The 20654-nt window shown below is 39.9% G+C and overlaps 1 protein-coding gene across 1 annotated transcript in view; it reads right to left on the reverse strand.

Annotated features, from left to right (window-relative positions):
- Positions 1-1708: 1708 nt before the first annotated feature.
- tbx15 (T-box transcription factor 15) overlaps positions 1709-20654 on the reverse strand; it is a 37347-nt gene continuing 18401 nt past the window's right edge. The window contains exons 4-8 of the mRNA XM_072397432.1: positions 18410-18581; positions 11026-11193; positions 10712-10776; positions 6193-6290; positions 1709-3578 (exon numbers count right to left, since the gene is read on the reverse strand). Coding sequence (XP_072253533.1) covers positions 2746-3578; positions 6193-6290; positions 10712-10776; positions 11026-11193; positions 18410-18581 — 1336 coding nt within the window. The 3' untranslated portion in view covers positions 1709-2745. The remainder of the gene's footprint in view (positions 3579-6192; positions 6291-10711; positions 10777-11025; positions 11194-18409; positions 18582-20654) is intronic.

The following is a 20654-nucleotide window of genomic DNA, read 5'->3' on the forward strand; positions in this document are numbered from 1 at the left end:
GCTGTATGCATTATAGGAAGTGATTGGGGAGAGCTGTTCAGAAGACGTCCATGTAATGGATGCTGATTGGTCCCAGCTAAATCCCTGGGGTCTGTGCCTCTATACCAAGAGGGGAACTACAAGGCTGAAGTAGGAATGATCCTAAATTCTGAATTTTTTCACTCTCTCAGCGGTTAAAGTAATTACAAGGGGATTTCTGTCTTTTTAAACAGGTGCCATATTTATGTGCATCAAGTACAACAGCAGTGCAGCTGAGTCCAGTTTGAGAGAGCTTTTTTTCTCCATTCTTTTGATAAACAGAACCAGCAGGGATACATTTTGTCTTATTTGGGTCTTCCAGTTTGGTTTATGATCGATGCATTGCGTCAGTGTTTGAAGCCCGTGTCTGTGATGTGGAGCAGAGCAGATGTGTGCATTCTATGAGCGGAGAACCCTCTCCTGTGATTAATAATCATGTCATTTGTTGTTTGGCCTCCAAGCTGCGACTGTCAGGTAAATCAGCGCCCATAGTTAAACTGCAGGGATCCAAACAACTTGCATAGGTAGAAGAAAAAAAACATTGTTTGAGTTGTTTTCAGTGAAAGACAAAGATTAATGATTCCTTTAGTACGTTTCTGTCGTGCCCATGTGACTGAACTGCACTGAACCTGCTGCAAGAACCTCATTCTGCTCTATTGGATTTGTGGTTAGCGAATGTTATTAGACTGCTTCCCGTCACAGCAGCATGTCTGAAGCTAGCTCTCGTCTTGTAAAAATTGGAGGCTGGTGAAGAACATGAAGAACCCGTTGTAGAGCTGTTGGATGCAGGTTGTTGTTCAGTTAGAGGTGGTCATGGCTAAAAATGCCAAAACTGAGGTGACGACATTTTTTGAAGACTTTTTGAAGAATTTTCCTTTGCTAAGTGATGCATTTCCAAATTTTCCAGTGAATTATTCTGTGAGATTTTTCAGTTTCTGCTTAATTTTACCCCTGAAGCTTCACAATGTTTGAAACATTTACACGTTTACGTACGTGAATGAAGCATAAATGAGCACCTCACAGAGTTAGTGGCATTTTACAAACGATAACACATACAGTCTTTCGACCATATATGGTGTCTTTATTGTTGATAAACAAATCTTGTCAAGAACTTACTGATAAAGAAAGAAGGTTTTACTTCTGTTCTGTTGAAGTCATGATTGAAAAACATGTTAAGACTACCCCATGTTGACACCACGCTCTACTCTAGGACTGCAAATTAAAAGGGAATTACTGGGAATTACCACCTGTCTGTTATTTTAAGGTGTAGCACCCCTTCGTCACGTGGTGGTATCTTACACCCTCGCTTTGTATTCAAAACGAGAGCAACTGGATCCACTGGGGCATGTTTTTAAAGTAATATTTATCAGATATTCCTGAAGATAATTTGTAAATCACTGTTTTGTCTTTGTTTTGAACATGTCCATTTGCCTTGTTCATGTAAAACTCCTCCCACTTGGCTTATTAGAGATAATCTTTTCTCATTCTTTCCAGCTGGAAAACGCAGAACGTTCTCATTTTCACAGAAACGTTGTTTTTAAATGCACATCTTCTGCTAAGAAAGAAAAAAATTCAATTCATTTACATGAAGTGGTACATTTATTGGGATTTTACGTGCTTGGCACCTGTATTTACATTTTTTTAAAATGCTTCAAAAAAGAATTACTTTTCTTATTTCCCCTTTTCACACTTCTTTGATAGCAGATTGGGTGATAAAATTGCTATGTTGCTCTGCACTTAAATACACATCTCTAAACACACCACAACATACTTTGCTCTCTTTGCTATTGCTTATTTTATAATTTTCACACAACAACTTTTTAAGCTTATGTTATTGATTGCATTCGCCAACTTTATATATATCTATCTATATATATATATCTATATAGATAGATATATATATATCTATATATATGTATACATATATATGCTTTAAAACATAATTCACTCAAACATAGTGAAGCTATTCCAGTCATTTAGAAGACTTGTGGGTGAAGCTGTCTGCAGCAGTCCTGATCTCTTGTGTACTGTACATGTCTGCTGGACTTAACCACGCCCACAGCGACTCCGTTTGGCACTGCAAGTGGTCACAACAGTGTCCAGATACTTCATCTCCTTCATGAATGTGGAGCAGTGAGTCACTCATTGATCTTGTCCAGTTGTCCCTTTCATTCGAGCCAAAAACCCCAGACCATGACAGCGAACCACTGACCTTTTATCACTCTTAAACCAAAATGGCACAAGTGCTGCATGAAGTAATAACTTCTGGATCACAGTGAAGATTCTTTGGTTCCAGAATGGCAGGAAGACCAGATGGTCATTGAGTCCCTAAAAATTAAGAATGAGTCACTTGAAGGGGCTGTTGCTATTATTGCACCATAACAAATTTACATCCCTTCTGAACCAGAGCATGCTCTCCCACTCGTTTTTTCCTCTTACACTCATTTGAATTTGTTGTTTTTCGCCATCAAACATTAAAAGTATCAAGCTCCTGTCCCATAGTTTTTCTTTATTGATACAATGAAAATTAAATAGTAGTTTTGACTCACTCTGTAACATTTTGTCAGTGGTGGACAGTTTCTGAAACAAATCATGGTACCTTAGCATATAAATGCTTCATGTAAAAACTCTGCCTCAGCTTCAGAATCAACCCTCACTGACTGGAGATTCGCTTTTCATCTGAAACACTTCAGAAACACAAAGCACTGGGAGGTGTGATCCCTGTTCCTACACCATGTGCATGGACATCTGAGAAGAGGTGCCATACTGACGTCCATCACAAGAGCTGCTTCCCTGCTGGCTACTGGTGGAATTGCCAATCATGTGCATAGTGTCCATGCTTCCATTAGACAAGTACTGGCGGTCGGCAAAGGCCCCTGCAGGAGTGGAGGAGCAGAGCAACCCCCCCTGAGGCTTCTCTGGGCTGGCAGCCAGGCGAGGAGAGGCAGGGAAGTTGTATCCGTACAAGTTGTAAGGGTTGTGGAGGGAGAAAGCATTGTAGGAACCCTGCTGCACGTGGTGGTGGCTTCCACTAAACATGTGGGCAGAGGAAGGGGAAGATCCCGATGAATTGGATGAAGCAGAGCTGGAGTTCCCACCGGCCTGCATCACATACTGAAGCTGAGAGGCTGGGAAAGAACCAAGCTGACCGCTATAAGCATCTATCTTGCTACCGGTGCTGCTGCAACTGCCACTGCTGGTCAGAGAGGCATGAGTGCCGCCCTGCATGCCAGCAGCAATCAAGGAAGAAGTCCTCTGTGGCAAGAAGGATTCAGAAGGCTGAGCAGAGGCCACTGCACCCCCTGCAGCTTGGAGGCGTCCATAGGAACCATCGGCCAGGCCACCATAGCCCTGTAGTGCCGCCATGTTGCTGCGAGCACAGGCTGGGTACTCTGATAAGCTAAGGTTGCAGAGTTGACTTTCTCTGCAGCCGACATTGAAAGTGTTTGGAGCCAGATGAAAGGTTGGCGGGGAGCAGGAGGGGGACAGGAGGTGTGCGGCGCCAGATGGAGAAGGGGTTCCTGTGCTGGAGGTGGTGGGTGAGGTGCCTGTGCTGCCACCTGGAAAACAATATCCAGAGAGAGTGGGTGAAACTCAGATTTATTTGACAGGTGCTTTTATCTTACTAATGGGCATATAAATGTGTGCTTCAAAAAAGATAATAAGTTCAAGACACAATGGAGTTAAGTCAGGATCTGCACAAATATGAATAATAGTGAAAGATTTCATAAGCGCTGAATCAATCAGCTGTGGATATCATCCTCAGTGGTGCCATCTGATAATGGATGAGACAAAAATAAACCCAAGAACTCACACATGATGTCAACTTCTTGCAGGGTTACATTAAATTATTCATTGTTCATTTCAAGTTAGTTAACGTGTAAAATAAAACGCTTTCATCATATCTCCAGCTTGGCAAGATTCCTCAATAAAAAGTGAAACTAAAGTTAAAATATACATAAACAGTTGTAGGTCTTATACGTTCTCCCAAATGCAGAGCCTTTTTTTCCCCTTTTCTTTTTCAGTTTGTGAAATCTCCTGCTAACCTTTGACCTCCCTATTGTGTTGCAAGAAACAAATAAGATTCCTTTGTGGGTGGGTTTTAGTTTCCCCATTGCCAGACATCCACATTTTTCTACCCTGTGGCAACGCAAGACAAATCTGGAAAAGTGTCAAATTTAATTAAGAAAGGTATTTTTTTCCACCACAGAATGAACCAAGCTTTAATGCGTCCTATGTCCAATGCACAATGTTTTAGTAAAAATGATTCATTGTGAGCATTTGTCCATTGACTTTAGCATGCATCCTCCTCGGCTCTTTCCTCTTCTACGAAGCAGATGGAAGTATAGTCTAGAAATAATTGCCAATAGGAGTATTTCCAAGTAGTTCACAAGCACAAAATTAAACAAAGTAAGACACATAGTCCTACACTTGCTGCCAGTTAGATAAATAACCTTGTTAAGCTACACTGACTTTACAAAACTATAGGCTTAGCTTTTAGAAACTGTTTTGGACATACGATCATGAGCAGATCTGTAAAATATATGGCTGCCATGTGGAGATAAATTCAGTTTTGACTATGTCTGGTCAACAGAGCTGCCACACACACACACACATATGAATATATATAGATATATATATATATATCTATATATATACTGTATAACTTTGTTGGCACAAATGATATCCACTAGTCTAGTCAAGCCTTTCAGAGTGAAACCATAGGGGGGAGATATCAATCACAAATAGTACTCCACTATTAATGAGAATTTGGCATGTGTTCTTGCTGCTGTTGGAGAAATCCAGTTTGAAATTAGAATGAGGAGGAGGCAGAACTAAATAATCCAGGACTTGCTTGGCTGGAGATCTGATTTTGCACCATATGCCTTTGATAATATCACTACTGCACTGTGCTCTGCTCAAGGAGATTGAGGTTGTTAGGAGAGAAAAAAGAAAGAAAAGAGAAAAGGAAGAAAGAAAGGTAGTCGTATGTGGACAAAGGAAAAAGAAGGGAACAATATTGGTGATGTCATGTTTTCCTCTAATTAACAAGGCTCGAGGTGCTTCGGTGCAGAGGGAAAGTAGATGGCTTGAAGGGGAAAGGCTGTCTGGTGCCAAAAGGCAAAGCTGCACATGCACATACAGTTAATGCACTTCGCACCACACCACAGTGTCCTTACAGGGTGATAAAGAGTTCACTGGCGTTGTAAGGACTTTAATTAAATCCTAATCACTGGAGAGGAGTTTTTTAGATAACACGCATACGTCAGCCTGCTCAGACAAAATGCGAAGCATGACATCATGCTGACCTCCAGAGGTAACCGTGACAGGGTCGGTTAGGAAACAAAGTTACTTTAAAGCGGCAAGGCCCTTGATGTGTGTCATGACTAAGTCTTCGTCGCCCGCTCTAGAGGTGAGACAATGGGAGGTGGCGCGACTCGGGTCGCGAAGCCGTCCAAAGCCCACATTATAAGGATTTTATTTTCAAGGACTACGCATGATGTGAAAAGTTCAGCAGACGCAGGCAGACCTGCCAGAGTACAAGCGTATGGCCAACCTCAAGTGAAGGACAAGCATGGCTGATGCAGTGTGAGGTGATATATGCAGGGAAAGTATGCAGAGGGTTCAGGTTGGGATAGCGATGGGTCATGCTGAGTACCACTGCACACCACTCTGTTTATGTGCAGTAACACGTAAAAAGGCTTAAAAATGCAGTAAACGTATGGAAATAAATGCACAGCTGACAAAAAAAAACAACCAAATCAAAAATCTAAAAGAGACATTTATGATTATAATTGTTGGGTTTGGTTTATAGAAGTTTCTTCACGTTAAGTCCAGAAGCTTTGAGTCTAACAGTAAAAAGCATGTGAACGAATTGAAAAGTGCGGTTCTTATAGCGCCTTTTTCATCCTCAGTCATAGTCTCCCTAATTGCAAATGATTAAAAACAGAACAGGCTCATGGTAAAGTAGGTTGTCAGGTGGATTTCAGGTCAGAACAAAACAAGTGTATTCTGTTTTCGAGCTGCCAGCTTTCTCCCATCTGTTTCTACTTTGTGGGTAAGGGATCAGACTAAATTGCACCAAAAGTTTACTTAAAATTAGAAGCGTACTGGACAGACTGAGGGCTCGTTTTCAAGAAGACTTTCTCAGAGAGATGATGTAAATTTACATACCTTGCTGTTTCTGCATATTGGTGAAATCTTCAAATGTGAGGGTCCTCACCGGAGGTCTCCAGAAAGCATATGTCTCCATGATCGCCTCCAGGCCGGTCCTGGCAGAGAGACATGCAGAGATATTCACAAAAAAACACTGCAAAAAAGGAATATGCAACAATAATCACCTCAGGATTAACTGGTTGACCAACTAAATGAAAACAGATTGAGGGAGTTAGTATTTATGATTGATTTCCCGATTGCTAAGCCTTACACGCTCTAATTCTGAATCTCTGGTCAGCTGGTCATCACTTCTGTCCAAGTTTCTTATTTGCCTGGATCTTTTGTTTGTTTTCTTACTCAACTGCATTTCAAATAAGATATCCATTTTCTCAGTTCTAATATTCTGAATTTAACTGCAGTTTTTCTTTTAGACCTCAGCAATGAAAATTCAACCCAAGGATTTCAAACAGGAAGAGTCTATGTCCTCTGATGTTATTATTCATTCTTGCTTAATCCATCCAGTGTTGATTTCATTATAATCTCACATAATTATTACGCTAGTTTGATGTTTAAACATTTAATAAGAACAAAACAGTTTGCATGAAGTCATTCAGATTTTGTTTCATGGAATCTTTTGCAATCGGACACTTTTCTGTCATAAAGTCCATGTTTATTCTACTTTTAATTCTTTTATAATCTTAAGGAAACATTGAACTGAACAGAAATTGATCATATAAATATAATATTTAGCCCAGCTGGGGACAAACAACTAGAAACACCTCTTGAGGAATTGTACTATAACCTCAGAATTAATCATACTCATCAGTTCACATATATCCAATCATTTAAGTATTGTGAACTTAATAAAAGGTACTTTTATGTTCAATTTGTTGTATTGATTTGGAATAGACTTAATAGGTACACTAATTACAGCCAAGTGTAGTTTAAAACATTGCTCTCTCAAACAATGCTGTGTGAAGGAAGGATATATTTGCCATAAAATATCTGACTAGCGCATGTGTTTTTATGAGAGTCTGAATCAGTGAATGAGAGCAAATTGTTACTTTAAATAATCAAATTAAGAGGGAGACTGGTACTGTGTGCGACAATGAGAGGAAGATAAAAAAGGTTAGGGGAGAATGTTTTAGATGGAGCGCGACAGAGAGGCGGGAAACCGGAGTCTGGTTGGAGGAAAGCGGGGCCATTAAGAGGGAGCAGGTTTTTACTGTGCACATAAATCTGAGGTGACGTTTCATCTTGAATCTGTACATGGTTCTCCTTCCTGCTTGATTTACTTCCCTGCACACTGCTCAGCCTCTTCCCAGGGAAACAAGCGCTGTTCCTCATGTTATTTTAGGCCCACCAACTCCCAGAGCGTGGTAGCTCGTTAGTGCACCATGCTAATCTGCCCTGCCCTGCCATCACTGCACTCATTCATACAGTCAAACTGCTGCGGGAGCAAAGCCCAACAAATGAGCTGTATCCCTCCGCTAGGCCATAAAGCCCGCTTACCAGACACAGCTGACGACACCACCATTACTTACTGTAAAGCTTAGGTTAGGGCTGTATTGAGATCCAATGAGAAAGTAAAGAAAAAGGAAAACAAGTCTGTGTTTAATGTGAACATTAGCAGTGCAGTTTTGCTCTTTCTATTAATTAAATTCCATTTAGTTATTCATACAGCATCCATTCACAACAAAAGTCATCTCAAGGCACTCTAAAGATTAATTTGGAATTTCCCCTGAATGTGGAACTTCTTGGTAATGTTCCACAACAAACAAGCTGCGCCATCGCTTTACAACCATAATCCAGGGAAAATAACCATAGTTTTGTTTTTCCCGATGACTGTTTATGTCACTCATATCCGACACCAATATAACGTTTAAAAAAGTCCCACATGGCACCGGCGAAGTATGTCACACCTGTTTTTATATTTGCAGCTTCTTGTTTCCAACAATTACAGTTGCAGCTGTCGCTTTCCACTTTTATATCTTGGCTGAATTAACTCCAAAGAGGGCAATCACCACAAGTTTGGTATTTTATTAAAAGTTATATTAGAGGTTTTCTAGCTGCATTGTGTTCCAGTGGAACAGATATCGATTTTTCCATTTCAACATCCAATGAAAAGGCTGGAGGAGAGCTTTTTGCTTACATAGTATTAGCTGTAAAAACAGAATGAAGCCATATCTGTTCTGATTGGTCAGCTCCACTGGCCTGATCAGGCAGTGCCTATAATCCTGTATAAGCCCTGTTGAAATTCAAATGTTGGCATTTTGTTCCTGAATGCTGGATGAGACATCAATATTTTAAAATCTTTTTTTAAGAATTAAAAGCCTCTCACTGAGTAGAGAGAGGTTGTTGTCCCTCCCAAACAATAAACTGCTTGAAAGGCTCAGTTTTTGAAGGTTTGTTTTATTGAGCAAACACTTTTGTTAGAGGGGACTTGCAGAAGTCACCATAAATATGCCAAAAACACATTTAGCAGACGCTTTTATCCAAAGCGACTTACAAATCAGGATATAACATTACAGCTAACATCAAAGCTAACAATAAGCTACATAGAAGGAGACCTCAGACTCTGTCAGGGGTGACAGTGTAAAGATAGGTAGAGCAGACGGTATTCAGAAAGACTCAGGAAGGGCTTTTAAGGTAACTGAAGATTTTTCCAGAGGGTCCTTCAATCCTGACAAAACAAATTGCAGGAGGACTGCAGCAGTACGTGAGGATAAATTCATTTTCTTTTTCTCTATGGACAATATCTCATTCTCTCTTATCTTCTCATCTGTAGCTTTTCTGCAAGGAAATTCTAATGCCAGTTCATAAATCAAACAGTCTATTGTTTGAAAATGAAAAAAGATGTCTCAAATATCTGTGTGCCAATAATGCAGACCAGATGAGGGGGCTGCTTTCATGTGCGGAGGGGTCTGCTGGTTCAGTGCATCCCCTCTCTCACCCCCCAACCATCCCCGGTGTTATATATGTTATTTCAAAGACTGAGAGAAAACGAGGCAAATCGAGAGAAACCAAACCTACACCATGCAACATCCATTAAGAGACAGCAATTGTCACATTCTTATATGTGCAAAGAGCACACAGATACAACTTGACAGATCAGATCATTTTGTCTGTCTGTCAGCTGTTGCATGAACTTGTTGTCACTGCCAGAGCGCTGTCAGCCAGAGGGGGGACTCCCCTTGGCTGCTGTTACTGTACAATCATAAATCACACTGGTCGTCAATAATATTGCTGAGTATGTTTTTATTTTGGCTGTAAAAAAAAAATAAAAAATTCCTCATCACCTGTATCCACCCCCGCTACCAGAGAGGAGATTCTGCATAACTCAGAGAAGCCAGTGTTTTGAACTGATGCACGGCTTGCCAGCTTTATTGTGTCATATGGAGTGCGAGAATGTGGAATTAAAAGAAATAAAACAAGTCCAGACAGTGTTTATAACCCTGTTGGTGTGGACGTGGTGCTTTACAGGTCAGAGGATGTCTAGACGTCTAGGTTAGAGTGGCTAAATTGTTGTATGTGTAGTCTTTGTTCCAAAAGCATTTTATGACCATATTTTAGCCTAAAGCTGGTCGTAAGCATGTGTTGAAATTTTTATGATTTGTTATAACAAAATGTTATAAAAAGAAAAAGCTTTAAGTGGGGGGGAAGGGAGATACTACCCAGACTTAATAACGTTCACAAAATGTGAACAAATTCCCAAATCAGTGATGTAGATATAGAAAACATCCATCCACTTTCTATACCGGCCTCATCCTGCGACTATTGATAAGCCGTCATTTACAGTTAATATCAAAGGCAGACAGGCCTACAATTTAGGGGATTACAACAGATAACCAATTATTTAGTTAATTCATTTTTATCGTTAGTTGAAACGCTTTAATTATTTGTATTTTCAGACTTGAGGATTTCATGAGAAGCTGCCTGGTGGTTTGGTAGTTATCACAGTCGCCTCACAACACAAGGGTTCCTGGTTCAAATCCAGGCCGGGGCCTTTCTGTGTGAAGTTCGCATGTTCTCCCCATGCATGTGTGGGTTCTTTCCACATACTCCAGCTTCCTCCCACCACCCAAAAACATGCATGTTAGGTTAACTGCGGATTCTAAATTGACCCCAGGAGTGAGCGCCCAGACGTCCGGCCCTCCTGTTTACAATGCTTTTCAACACGTAGGAATGCTTGCTTTATCAACCCAACCAGTAAACAAGATCAAATATGAAGAATAAAACACAGGATTTTTGTTTGAGAGACCCTGGTCCGACTAAGGTTTAAACTAATGAGCTTAAGATGTGGTTAGATTTAGGCAACAAAAATATTTGGTTAGAGTTAGGAAAAGACCATGATAAGGCATAAACAACAGCCTTTAAAAACAATGTGATGTCATCATATGAGGAGGTTTGATATCATACACATCAGTGATTAATAGAAATGTCAAATGAAAACCTTTCTCCTGAGTCACTGGGTGAAGATGCAGGACAACGATAGATGCATGGAGCACAGAAGACACTAACAGGATTTATGGTGTACCTGTTTCGACCTGAGTCCCGGAATCCTTTGGCAAATGGGTTGCGGTCAATCTTTAGTCTGGTGATCTACAGAAATGTAGAAAATGACTTAATCTAAAATGGCCTTGCAAAAACTTTTCCAAGGTGCACAAGCAGAATCTCGGACAGATTTAAAAAAATAATTAAAATACCTAAATAAACAAACATTAAGACCAAAGATGCATTTTAGTTCATTGAACCATTTGCAGGAAAGTTGCACAGATAAAATTCTTCCGCATTCTTGAAATTGAAATACAAATACAGTTTTAATGTGGTTACAAAGAGAGAGCCGCTCACTTGCTGGTTCTGGTAGGCAGTGACGGTAGTGAAGACTGTCTCGGGGAAGCTGAAGGTCTTGACTCCCTCCCCACTGGGCACCGCTTTGTTTGGAGACAGCTCGCTGCTGAAGTCCTTCCTGATGACGTGAACACGAGGCTGATACTTGTGCATGGAGTGGAGGATAATCTGAGGTACAAAAAGTGAGAGGTGGAGGTGCAGTCAGTGTTTTTGTGTTGCTGGAAGTGATTGTGGAATGCAATAGGTATGATGTGTGCAGTAAAGGTTCGACATGAAGAGGGTTCTCAAGGTGAATTTAGCGAATGGAGGCTCTGCAATTAAAGAGATGCATCGCAACTGATGTGTGCTTCTAAACTTGTAGTTCAAATCATGAAAAATTTTTCACATCAGTTAGCCACACTGATCCTGTATCAGTTTCGTGTGACATTAAGCGGAAACTAGCTTCACATTGCAGTGACGCTTGCTTGAGGATTATTTCACAGCAGAGCAGAGGCGTCAGACTGTGTTGGCCCCAGCCTCGCCTCAGGGTCTCGGTCTGCTCTTGATTAAACGGCGAGTGAGAAAACCTCCCCAGAGCCAAACACCCCCAACCTTCTCCACACTCTGGTACAACAGAGGGGGTCATTTCAAGCCAGGGCTGCAGGGGGGGAAACACCTCTGAATATCAAAAACATTGCACTCAGGGTTCCAGACCTCAAACGCAAATAAATGCAGAAATTATGACTGAGCTGCTGCGTGGAGACACACAGATGCTGCTTTAATCTGGAGTCCTCATTTTTAAAAGCTCATCTCCATTTGTGCTGCTCAGCATTAATTTTTGTGGTGGTTTGGCATGCTCTGCCCAGAGATAACCTGCCAATCAAACCTTGTGGGCGGCACTGCAGTGTCTTTTTACTCAATGTTGCACAAATTGTATCCCCAAAGACAGAAATGTCTCCAGGCTGCATGTCTCGACATCAGTTTTACACCATTTCTCTTATGCGGGTTGTTTTCATGCCGCCATCCTTTGAATTGGTGAAACCGCCTTTTGAAAATGGAAATTACAAGATTTAAGAAGCCCTCCAGGAATGCAAGTTTACACATAATGACTGCAGATTAGGCATGTTTTACAATTCTTATGTCCTTTCCCACCAGGGTAATTTCAGTGCAGAAGTAGGTGAATGTACAATTGTTTCATTGTCTAATCAGCCATTATAGTCATGAATGCTCCTGGAAAATTCAAATCTCTGCCTGCATATAACATTTTGCTTTAAGAGACTCATCAGATTACAGGCATTAAATAATGCAAATAGACTGAAATCCAAACATATTTTAACAGCAAACTTCTAAACAGACGCCCAAAGGATTGATGCCTTTGGTCCCAATCACATTTGTCTCTGAACTCAAAACAAAGGACTCTGAAACCAGCTCGAGGACAAGACCTGACAGTTGTTCGAGTGTAAATACAATTAGGTTAATCAATGATGATCCCTTCAATTCCCTTTGAAAATCATGTGGGTATCCACACCAGAAACACCAAAACATGCATGTATCCGATTTCTAGTGCAGAGTTTTAAAGTTAAACACTAAATGATCATCAAAGATCAGTAATTTAAAGCAATTAATTACACGAATTGTGGCTGTGCAGGAACATTTTGTTACCGTGGAGAAGACTGAGCACTCCCAGATTAGCCCATCAGTAGAGAAAGTGACTGACTGTGTGTGTGAGCGAGAAGGACTGCAGTGCCTCACACATCGTTCTGATGAAGAAATGAAAAAATTGCATCTCTCAAAAGCAATTTAAACTATTTTTGCGGGGAAATGGGCAAATGTTCAAAGCAGACTGTAAAAACATTTACTGTGGACTTTTGAACGATCTTGCACAAAAGCATTGATATGTTACAATGCATCATTAACAACAAAGAACAAAAGCGAAGCAACAAAAGAAAAGAAAAAACTTTTGGCCAGTTCAGCATGTTTCAGTGTTTTATTAGATTTTTCCCACAGACCAGCGAAACAGGAAAAAGATGACAGACGAGTGACAGAGTGAGGCGGATCTGAGCTGATTGATGGGTCCAATCAGACACAAGAACCTCTGTCAGCTGACTGTATGATTCCTCTTTGAGCACATGAGATGTTACAATAACTCGACAGCAGAACTATGGAAGCATGGTGCTTTGTGCATGAAAAAGAACACAAGTTCATGTTGCTTTCAACAACATTTTCAGACTTACTTTGCAAATAAAAGAAAAAGTATTAAATTACCTTTTAGTTGCAGTGTTTATTTGATTTAATCTCTTGGACCACAATCAGCTGTATCATACTGTGAACTGCACTGAATTTCAATTTGAAATTACTTTACTCCATGACTAATTGTAAAAGATCTCCCAAACTACACTAAGAGCTGTTATTAAACTGTTTGGAGTAAAAGGTAAGACTTTAAAATCGATTCCAAACAATAAGAATCCCTCTAAGTGTAACCAGGACTATGCTTAAAACACTCTAGAAAATGTGTTTTGAATTCTGATTTTCTGTGAACAAATGCCTGCAAAGGGCTAAAGTAGAGACTTTTTGTATTGCTGGAAAACACAATCTGACAACAGGCCGGCGCTTTACCAAGAACTTGCTCAAGTTTAATAACAATACTACAAAGACAGGTCTTTGTAAGGGAATATCCAGACAGCTGCAACTGCAAAAGGGTCATTGGTAACAACAGCTGCATTCTCAGTGTATCAATTAAAATATCCAATAATTAGATTTAAATATTTATCTACTTGGCCATATTTCAACTTTTAAAAACACTGTTAATAATCAGTTTACACTCTTTACACAGTGGTTCATAAATAACTGGAAGCAGCAACTTCTCTTAATACCAGGCATTTCTCATCAGACATTGAAAGTGACACACTCATTTTCATAAATAAGTTAAGTTGCACATGGCTCAGTCTATACACACAAGAGGGTGAGGCAGTGGGGGTCATTTTAAATACTGACTCTTGCTGGATTTAGTAGTTTCTGGGGAAGACATGGAAGCTCCTACTGTTTTAAGTTAGGTGTCAATCAAAAGCTAAGGATGGTGGTTCCATTTAGAATAATGATAACAGCATGTTGTTTGCATGCAAACTGAAGCTATGACAGAGAAAACACAGAGGATAAGATAAAACAGCTGCAACAGAGGGTTTTGCATATGTGGCAATGAAATTGTCTTTTTTGGATTAAACATTTTAGTGGACTGGATTGTCTAGACTTTTATCACTCAAACAATACTGTGTCTTCTGGGATAACAATGCTCGTTGAATAATTAGAAGGCAGCACAGGTGAGTTGTCTCATTTGTGTAATTTATTTGTGTGATTTTACCTGCTACAGATACAAATAATCAATTTAGCTACTACATTAATGTATAACTTAGAATATACAGAGAAAAGACCGGACATATATCGACTTCTTATGACAGGTTCTGATTGGTTGTGTCAGTCCAGCGATTTAACCTGCAAATGTCATCATTAAGTCCAAACAAACCAACTAAAGGTGACACTGTTTGACAATTTGTCTGCAGTGACTAAAATCATTTTGTCACAGACTCTGCTACCGTTGAAATGTCTGATGATTCATGACATTTACTGTGTGGCGTCTGTTTCTGATGAGGCAGGCATTTCGTGACACAAGTCAGAGAGATGAGCGAGAACTGGTGAGGTTTCCCACACAGGAAGCACCAGAATGAATTTCCTTTGGTCACCCATCACCCCCCGAAAAACAAAGCGATTAAACTGCGCCGTGGGAGAGGACTAGTACCCATAAGTCATCACATGCATCTCCAATGAGCTGATGTAATCATCTGCAGAGCAGTGACCGAGCAGAGATCTACCAGCTCCACATGAGGCTGCCATCTTGTCGCAGCACTGCAAACATCTTTGTGATGGCGCCGATGCTGCGCCACATTTACGGTCATCGCAGCACCTGCTTTTCTAATCCTCCCAGTGTTGATTTGTAGCTTGTTTTCTTCAACAGCATCTCACGCAACAGCAACAGTTATAGCAGCCTACTCTCAACTAGTTTGACAGTCAGGAGAAGTTTGCATCAGTTAAAACTGAAAAACTCATCAGCACAAAGCTAATTAAAGCTAATCAGCTTTAATGAAATCTAGGATGTTAATTTATTATTTTCTTTTTAACTTTAAAACAACACTACAGAAGTTTATGAACCTTAAAATGATGTGTAAAGTAAAATAACTTTTGTCAAGCACATTCCCGGGTCTGAAACTGCCCCAGAGCGCCCAGGGGCTGTGATACTGCAGTTCACAACTTTAGTTTCCAGCCCTGCACCAAACCGTGTCGCTTTACAGCCGCTTGATATTTTTGGGGCTTTTGATGGGATGTTTATGGCCTCTTAGATATGACAACAAATTAATTTGTATGGCTGCACATTTACAGGGCTCACACAGAGATCTGGTGGTAAGACAGTGGTGTAACGTCCCACAGCTGTAGGGGGAGCCAAAGAGCAAAATAACTGCCAAATAGTCCAGTGCTACCTAAAAAAAACTCTACCTACTTCGCATTACAATTTTATTGCCATTCCTCTGGTATTGCTTGAACCTAAAAAAAAGTCACTTTGTGTCCTAAAATGGCTTAAGCATAACATCATTATCTTTGTCATATTTATTATAGGCAGATATGTGAATAATAAGTAGTTTAGTCCCTTCCGATCGCCTCTTCTTGGTCTGCAGCTCACCTTTGTTGGATCTCAAACACTGTAAAACTACTTTATGCCGACCAGTTGCAAATCATTGGAATAAATCAAGTCATACATCTTTAAACTGGAAACCACGATCCAGCTGACTGGGATAAATTTCTTTGGTATGAAATGGCATTCATCACGTCATAGCCTGTATCATTAATATGTATTTTTTATGCCTTTTCCTGCCATTTCTAGTCATATGGAGGAACATTCTGCCTTATTTTTAACCAACCAGCCTTTCGATCGTAATGATCAAATGTCACGTATAATGGACACATATGGACATATGGAGTTATAGCAAGGTTGATTCCTTAAACAGTTACGTTACCGTTATTCACCGTTATCTTAAATCCGATGTTGGAATTTGTGTTAAAGGTTCTGGGACAGTGAGCTAGACTGAGTTCAAACTTCCCTTTTTGCAGCTGCATTTATCAATTTCAAATTCACGAAAAGAAACGTACAAAAAGCAGACACCACTTTTAATGTTATGGTTGCACAGACGGCTCAACACTGCTTACAGTCTTCACATGTAAGCCATTTTTGTTCTGTTGTGGTCTCCACTGACTCCAAGCAAAAATAACTTCATGTTGCTGATGCTGCATTTCCAACCATACTTACCAACTGCAAACACTGCTTATCAAACCTGCTTCACTGTCATTTTTTATTTATATGTTTAATATTTTCTTGTGCATTCAGTTAACTTTCATAGCAGGACTAAATTCAACAGGGCCAGTAATTGTTAAAAGCCTTAACCTAATAAAGTCCCTTTCCCATGAAACCTGCCTCTAACTTGAGAAAAGTCTGAAGTGCAAATAAGCAACACACTTAAGCTTGCTGCAGTCTTGCTGATTGTACATAAGCAGTGCAGTAAATCAAACAAATGCTGGTCTAACTCGCTGCATTAATGTTAAATATTTCACTTATGAAAGCCACATTACATATTTAGAGCAGCCAAAAACCTATAAGCGACCTACTTGAGCTCACCACCTCTTTTACTGCATGGATACAAGCGATGCAGTAAATCAGACTGATTGTGGTCAGATTTTAGATTTAGTTCAGTTGTGTGGCTGCTGGAGGGAACTACAAATCAAACCCATTAAGTCATTAAGTGCCCTTAGCAAAACTTTTTCATTACAATATCCTTCACAGTGCCATGAAGGAAATAAATATTATGCATTAAGGGGCACTGGTCCAAATCCCAGACTTGTAAAATATTTCCTGCACAATATTCAGTCAGAGTGGTCAATGTTCAAAAAGAAACTGTGTGGGAGGCAGCATGTGGTACAGCAGACAGAAAATCGATTCTGAACTCATCGTTCTGTGAATCATGAAAGCATGAAGTCCACAAAGAGTCGTGTCAGCTTTCCTTTCGAACAAATGCATCATAAACGTTTCCATCCAAGAGCTGCCACACAGCTCCAAGAGCGCTTTCATTCATCACTACAAAACCATGAAGAATGAGGCACAAAAATGAAAATCACAGCTTAATATTTAAACCCTCTGCAAAAACGAGACATGGGTTTATCATTCAGGGTTTGTACAAAGGGTCCATTTGTATTGTGTACTGTTTCATTTCTGTGTGGTGTGTATATATCATGCTGATTATGTTCAGTTTACTTGTGCACCAGACAAATTTCCCCTCAGGACAATGAATAATATTTTAATTACTACTCGTGTTGCAAGATGCTACGCAAAAGGAAAAAAAAAATTTTTGATTAATGTGTGGTTTCGGGGGCTTTAACATTATTTTAAAAATTGGATGATGTGTATGAAAAAAATAGAATAAAATACATCAGTGAGTTTATATCTCAGTGTGATATTGTTTTTATGGATTTTGAAACTCCTTTGGATTGGACGTGTCAGCAAAAGACTTTCTCTCTCCAAAAACAGGACAAATAGCATTTAAGCACCACAGTTTGGGGGTACAAGGTAGCTCATCTGGTTACCCATGTGCAGATGTTCAAGTTCTTCACTGAATTCGGCCCAGGTTTGAGTCCTGCCTGTTGCCCTTTGCTGGACGTCACCCCTTTCTCTCTCTGCCTGCTTCCTGTCTTGCCATTTTCAAATTAAAGTATTAAAACAAGAAAAAGGAACACTGTAGTTTGAGCTCTTTCCTTTATAGTGTATTCAGTAGTTTTTGCTCACATGCAAAATATGATTTTACAGAAAATGTTTCCTTCCTGCAGGACTCTTTGTTCGTGAAATGACCAAAAATGCTTCATTTGTGATGAAAGCTTTTCTTTCTTTACTTAATGAAATCCCCATGCCATAGGCACAGTGCCTGCCCAGCTGCTGATTTCACACACTCTTAAACAAAGATGGTGCACGTCCCTTCATGCTGAAGTTTTTGACATAACAGGGAAGACTGGACCTTTAAGGAGGACGGCCTTAAAGAGACATGAGCTAAAATGAAGCATTTCAGACAGAAAGTGACCACAGGTGCTGAAGGGATGGACATTATGTGAATGTTTTTCAACATTAAAGACTGAAAACACGTTCTTTAAGACCCTCAAAATAAAAATATGAAACTTTTAAACATGCATAGTATGGAGTTTTTGAATGTCAAATGTAATTAAACATACTCAAAGACACTGTGACGACATGTTTTGTGAGACGTCATGGTTGCAGTACGCAAAAATGAAGATAAAGAGAGAAGGAAGTTTTCCTTACGTGTCCCTGGTCATCCAGCTCATTGTTGGTGAGTTTGAGTTTGTCGAAGCTGACCACCTGCCTCATCCAGGTGTCTCCAGAGGCCAGAGAGTCTGGGTGGATGTAGACCCGTGGAGGCACAGGGGAGTCTGCATTTCCTGCCACCATCCACTTGGAGCTGTGGTACACATACCTGCAGGAAAAGACCATCAGGTGCTATAAGAATCCCATTTTGTTTGGATAGCTTACTGCTGATCCTCAAGACAAAAAGAGGATGTTTAGTAACTTCAAATTTAAAGAGACCATACAGCTTTTTTTGTCTTTATGTCACATTTGGCAAGATTTTGCATTAATGGCAGATACAGCAGATAGAAGCCTAAGAAACAGACATTTTTAAAACATTTGACTGAGTTATTTCAAATGTTAAGGAAAGCAACAGTTCTGTCTTCCTACCATGCATGCCTCTCATGCTTTCAGAGGCTTTTGCTAATCATGTTTTTGTTCCACATAAAGTTAGTGGAGGTCAAATATTCCCTCATCACTGCACTGTTTTCAAAACTCACTCGAGGTTACTTCAGGGTTGATCCGGTTTTTATAAAGATCTCTTGGATTCAAAAAAGCTGAAGTGTGTCTGATTTTTTCTCTACGCTGGAAAACAAACTCCAAACAATGAGCCGTGTTGCCACAACACCGGCTGTTTAAACTCATCTGCTGTTTCTTCATCGCGCTTGAAATTTCTAACAAGAGCGACATAAAATATTCCATGTGCAGTCACACGCTCAGCTGCATAGTTTCAATTAAGCATAGCCATAACATTTGATGATGTTGTGTGTGAGTTTGGGTACAATGGGGTGTCCCACCCATTAAACAGCAGGAAGAGGGGAGAAAGAATATAACTTTTAGCATCCTTCTTGCAAAAGCAAGAAAATACCACTTAACTCTGTGTGCACTATTAAAAACAAGCAAAGAAAAACAAAGAAATAAAGGAAAGACTGAGAGGAAGAAACAGAATAATTAACGCAAGGAAGAAAAGAAAGTGTGGCAGATCATAAAAAGCCAGAGAGTCATCAGGGGAGAAAAAGAGAAACATTGAGGGAGATAAAGTCAGCAGACAGAGAGGTGAAAGAAATGAAAGAGGAAGAAGAGAGGAAGTGTGAGAGTGTGGTTGGGAGTGAGTGGAGGAGAGAGATTGTGAAGCACAGCTGTTTGCTTTTAGTTCTGGCCCTGCGCTCAGTTGAAAGTGTTTTATCTGCAGCGTCTCTGCCAAAGTCATCACTCACTGCTGAAACATGGACAAAACTCTCATTTGGTTCTTTTGTTATTGCCTTCGAGGGGTTGCGCCGCCCCGTTTTACACACACACATATATTCTGAGATCCTGCCACAAAAGCACACGAACATTTAAAAAACACACACTGGGGGCATTTCTGGGAACACTGGCAAACAGACCCTCCGGCCGCCATACTGGAGCTAAAAATCAGCTCTGTGATGGTGGAAACCATCACGGAGTGTTTCTAACATTGTATTTGCATTATTTAGATAAGAAAGACTTTTACAAAACTCTTGGATTTTTATAAGTATGTTTTTCTTTAAAGTTCAGGCACTGCGCTTCAGATGAGTTAATGAACACATAACAAGATTTAAACGCAGAGAGTCCTCTGAAAATTTATCGTGATTGTCTGTGGATGATTGGGAAGAAAATTAAACTCCAAAGGAACATTTAAGGACATGGAACTATATCTATGTAAGCATGTGCCTGTATGATTAATTAACCATAGTCACTAAGTTTCACGTAGTTACAATCAGTAGCTTTGCCGAGTTTGCTTTGCATATTAATGAAATATCTCATTTAAACTTTAACTTGATTTTTTAATAGTTGGAACTTAAGATAATTGGAACTCAAACATCACATGTCTACATGGCAAAAGCCCAAGAGGAAAATTAGAAACTCACAATCCACAAAGTTAAAGTCCATTTCTAACAAATTACCTTTTACACACATCAGTTTAAATTGGCTTGAATACAGTAAAAAACACAAAGCATTACTGCATGAAGATCAAAAACTCACACTCCAGCATGCATGCTGGCAAAACAAACTAAAGAACCAAACTAGATCTTAGAGCAGCGTGGTTTGTCGGTTCCTTGTCCCATGGTTTCAAATCAGCACTGACAATTTGGACACATTTTACATGATAACTCACAACTTCTGGAGCGTTGCATAAAGTGAGACTTCCAGTGTTGCATAAATGTTTGCTACAGAATTAACA

This window comes from Leuresthes tenuis, unplaced genomic scaffold, assembly GCF_036924035.1.
Source record: "Leuresthes tenuis unplaced genomic scaffold, fLeuTen1.0.hap1 SCAF_12, whole genome shotgun sequence".
Taxonomy (NCBI): domain Eukaryota; kingdom Metazoa; phylum Chordata; class Actinopteri; order Atheriniformes; family Atherinopsidae; genus Leuresthes; species Leuresthes tenuis.